The following is a 4,407-nucleotide window of genomic DNA, read 5'->3' on the forward strand; positions in this document are numbered from 1 at the left end:
CTTTAACGTTTAGCAAAGTAATTTTTTGGTAAGATACTTGTCCTTTTACTAAGTATCACTTTGTGGTACTTTATACAACACTGTTTCTATCTAAGAGATAAGGTTACATTTTAAGCAGCTGCCTAGAGAAAAAGCAGAGATTACCATGATAACATGAATATATTGTAAATATATTTGGAAATACTGAATATTTTGCCTTTCATTGTTATTTTCAGTACGTAGTCCTGAAGGTAAACTGACTCTGTACTGTAAAGGAGCAGACACCATCATCTATGAACGGTTACACCCCTCCTGCAACACAATGAAGGAAGTTACGACAGGACACCTCAATGTAAGACAGGCAGATGGAGATTTTGTGAAACCCCCCCCCCCCCACCACCATTTGAATTTCTTTATATTTTTCTTTTTAACTCTTTAAACTGATCCAACCCAAACAGGAGTATGCAGGGGATGGCCTCCGCACTCTTGTTTTGGCCTACAAGGACTTGGAGGAGAGCTACATGGAGGGGTGGAGACAGCGCCACCATGAGGCCAGCACAGCCATGGAGGGACGAGAGGAGAGACTCGATGAACTTTATGAAGAGATCGAGAAAGACATGATTGTGAGTTTGTTTGTTTTTTTAAAGCAAAGACTTATTGGTCTTGCATTTGTTTAATTAAAAACATCAGTATTACTTTAAATCCACATATTTTTGTTTTTTAGCTGCTGGGAGCAACAGCTGTGGAGGACAAGTTGCAGGACGGTGTGCCACAGACCATTGAACAGCTGGCTAAAGCTGACATCAAAATCTGGGTGTTRACTGGAGAYAAACAAGGTGRCTGTTACTGTTTATTCTCATTCACACCAAGCATTTCATCACGTATTGTACAGCAATATGAGACTCAGTGTGMACAGCTCACACCTCAGTTTTGGTCCTTCTGATTGCTTTAAAACAGAGACGGCAGAAAATATCGGTTATTCCTGCAACATGCTCAGAGAAGAGATGAAGGATGTTTTCATCGTGGCTGCAAACACAGCCGAAGGAGTCAAAGAGGAGCTGCAGTACGTTAATAACTTTAGTCGGCCGAGAAGAGGCTTATTCAATAAGCAAAAACAAAATAGAGTGAGAGAAAAAAGAAGAAATAGTTGATTATTTTTGTTGTTGTTGTTGAATCTCCTGTTATTTTATCTTGTTAAGAAATGCGAGAAGAAAAATGAGTCCTGAAGCAGCAGACGAGCCGTCAGTGATCAAAGCTCGGGCAGGTTTGTTTTGGCTGCAGAAGACAGAGACTGTGCAGGATGAGAAAGTGGACGGAGACTATGCTCTAATTATTAATGGACACAGCTTGGTGAGGCGTTTACTATTGTGTGTGTGACTTGAGAAAGTTTTTAAATTACACATGTATATAAATGTATGTTTATTTATTTGTTTCTAAGAAGGCATGGAGGACCTTGTAATAAAGTCCATTTGTGTAACAAATCCTCTTCTACCTTCAGGCGTTTGCACTGGAGAAGGATTTGGAGCTGGAGCTGCTGAGGACTGCATGCATGTGCCAGACTGTGATTTGCTGCAGGGTCACCCCTCTGCAGAAAGCACAGGTGGTCCAGCTGGTCAAGAAGTACAAGCAGGCTGTCACTCTTGCCATTGGGGATGGAGCCAAYGACGTCAGCATGATCAAGGGTAAACTCAGTCACAGCAGGAGCCGATGCACAGGCCTGGTAGCTCCTCTGAGTACTACATCTGGTCTTGTTTGTCCTTCAGCTGCTCACATCGGTGTTGGAATCAGTGGTCAGGAGGGGATGCAGGCAGTTCTCTCCAGTGACTTCTCCTTCGCTCAGTTCCGTTACCTGCAGCGCCTCCTGCTGGTGCACGGTCGCTGGTCCTACCTTCGCATGTGCAAGTTCCTGCGGTACTTTTTCTACAAGAACTTCACCTACACTCTTGTTCACTTCTGGTATGCCTTCTTCTGTGGCTTCTCTGCACAAGTAAGTATTATGTCACAAAGATATAAATATACAATTCATATGATTTAATAGAAATGTTGATATTGGTTACCTGCCTAGTGATAAAAAATTAGGACTGGGTTACTCAGATAATACAGATTATTTCATTGAATCAACAGTCTGTGATGTCTGAAGAACACTACATTTAATTCTCTGTCTCTGTCCACAGACGGTGTATGATGATTGGTTCATCACCTTATATAATACAGTTTACACAGCTACTCCTGTTCTTGCCTTGGGCCTCTTTGACCAGGTCTGCACCAACGGGAACGACATCTTGAAAATGTTCACAAAATCAAACACAGTGTTTTGAAGCATTTCCGTTGTTCGCTGTATCCTTCTTTCATTTGTTGTCTTGTCCTTCTTGCTTTTTATCGTTTACTTACAGGATGTAAACGACCGCTGGAGCTGTCAGTATCCTCAGCTCTACTTTCCCGGCCAGCTGAACAAGTATTTTAACAAAATGGCTTTTGTGCGCTGTGTAATGATCAGCTGCTACAGCTCCCTAATCCTGTTCTTCGTCCCATGGGCAGCCATGCAAGATACAGTTAGGGACGATGGCAAGGATATAGCAGACTATCAATCCTTTGCTCTACTTGCACAGACCTGTCTTCTTGTGGTGGTGAGCCTACAGGTGAGAGATGCAGTTTCTATTATCACAAAAACATACAGCAGCATATAAAAACACTCAATGATTTTAGATTGTGTTAATTCAAATCCAGTTTAAGACACTTTATATGAAAAACTGGGTTGGGTCATGGCATAGGCAGGATAGGCAGTAGCTAAGGGCACCGTCCATCTAAGGGGCGCCACAAATATGGTACAAAATAAAGAATTACAACTTTTTATCAGAGTATAATGGATTTAGTGYGTGGAATAATCACTGGTTACTCAGGTTTTTGACTGTATTTGTGTCTGTGGGTTTCTCGGTCTGTTTTGTTACTCCATGATTTTATATGGTATAGAGGATATTTCGCAGTATTATATGATGCAGTCAAAACCAAACACTGGTACTCAGTATGTAAATAGAAAACAACATAAGGAAAATGAAAATGAATGAAATTTTGTAACCGACTGGCTGAATTATAGATCTAGTCTTGCATTTTTATACTTTCCGATCATTGCAGCTATATGGTTTAAAACAGCTATTATTCAGACTTCCATTTATTGATCACATATTTCTTTTCAAAAGTTTAAATTATGATCTCAGATCAAGTCTGGTTTTCAGTGTTGTTCCTTCATAAAATATTAATTTACGTTGTTTTATTAATCCAAGTGTTTAGTAAAATGCTCTTCGAATGGCTGGAAAATACATAGTTCCGAGTAGATCTTTTACAAAAATTTTTTGTGGGAGTATACCTCTGGACCCCCCTAGAACTGCTTCACTTCACATGAACAGGTGTTCTTCATTGCTGTCAGCAGATGTTGGCAGGTTTGAGATAGACTTCGGGTATTCTGTTTGAAAKGAATTATGTTAACTGTTTTAATTGGACGACCTGGTTTCTAAAGATAAAAAAAACATCAAAGACACAACCATATTTGTGAATGTGTAAATTGGCAGTGAGACTCCACCTGAAATCTGGCCTAGGGCGTCACATTGGCTAGGGCCGGCCCTGATGGCAAATGTCCATAAGATTGTGCTCTTCAAAATAATGTATGAAAATATATAATATATTGTATTAAAACTACATGTGTGCTATATGAATAAATCTGTATTKTGTTTTCAAGATTTGTCTCGACACCTATTATTGGACAGCAATAAACCAGCTGTTTGTGTGGGGCAGCCTGGCTGCATATTTTGCTGTGACGTTCACCATGTACAGCAACGGCATGTTTTTCATCTTCACCTCCACTTTCCCCCTCATTGGTGAGTATTTTCTCAAAAGATATGTATATTTCTTTGCAGTTTTTTTAAAACAACTTCTCAGTTAARTGTGAGGTCTTCCAGATGCAATTAATCTGAACCACTAAATGTCAAACACTGGAAATGCCTCCAAGTTCATTAACTCTCTTTTTTAAAGTTTGTTCATGGAAACAACTTTTTTTTTATGTCCGTATTAAGTACTGTGAGGCTGTGCAGAAACAAACTTTTCTGACTACTGGTACTTTCTAATTCTTTCAGGCACCGCAAGAAATACTCTGAACCAGCCAAACTTGTGGCTGACCATCTTCCTGACTTCTCTCCTCTGTATTCTGCCTGTTTTGGCTCAGCGCTTCATTTCCATGCAGATCCGTCCAGCTGTCACTGACAAGGTTCAAAAGCAAACCATATGAACCATAAAATGTTACTGTCTTTTTAAATTACTCTCCTGAAATATAAATGAATATCGTAATGCTTTAGCACGGCTTCAGAATACGTCAGTAGGAGATTATCAAACTATAAAGAATATTCTGAAAGTATGGCTTAGATTCTGAAAGTATGG

The 4,407-nt window shown here is 39.9% G+C and overlaps 1 protein-coding gene across 1 annotated transcript in view; it reads left to right on the top strand.

The window, feature by feature from the left end:
• LOC106513585 (phospholipid-transporting ATPase ID) overlaps positions 1-4,237 on the top strand; it is a gene marked incomplete at its 3' end in the record, with an annotated part of 11,879 nt that extends 7,642 nt beyond the window's left edge. The window contains 11 exon segments of the mRNA XM_014002499.1: positions 216-331; positions 438-602; positions 704-815; positions 937-1,103; positions 1,261-1,329; positions 1,478-1,661; positions 1,743-1,966; positions 2,154-2,237; positions 2,373-2,618; positions 3,713-3,851; positions 4,107-4,237. Of these exon segments, the coding sequence (XP_013857953.1) occupies positions 216-331; positions 438-602; positions 704-815; positions 937-1,103; positions 1,261-1,329; positions 1,478-1,661; positions 1,743-1,966; positions 2,154-2,237; positions 2,373-2,618; positions 3,713-3,851; positions 4,107-4,237 (1,637 nt within the window).
• Between the last annotated feature and the right edge of the window lie 170 nt (positions 4,238-4,407).

The sequence above is a fragment of the Austrofundulus limnaeus genome, unplaced genomic scaffold (assembly GCF_001266775.1).
Source record: "Austrofundulus limnaeus strain Quisiro unplaced genomic scaffold, Austrofundulus_limnaeus-1.0 Scaffold13, whole genome shotgun sequence".
In the NCBI taxonomy this organism is placed as follows: Eukaryota; Metazoa; Chordata; class Actinopteri; order Cyprinodontiformes; family Rivulidae; genus Austrofundulus; species Austrofundulus limnaeus.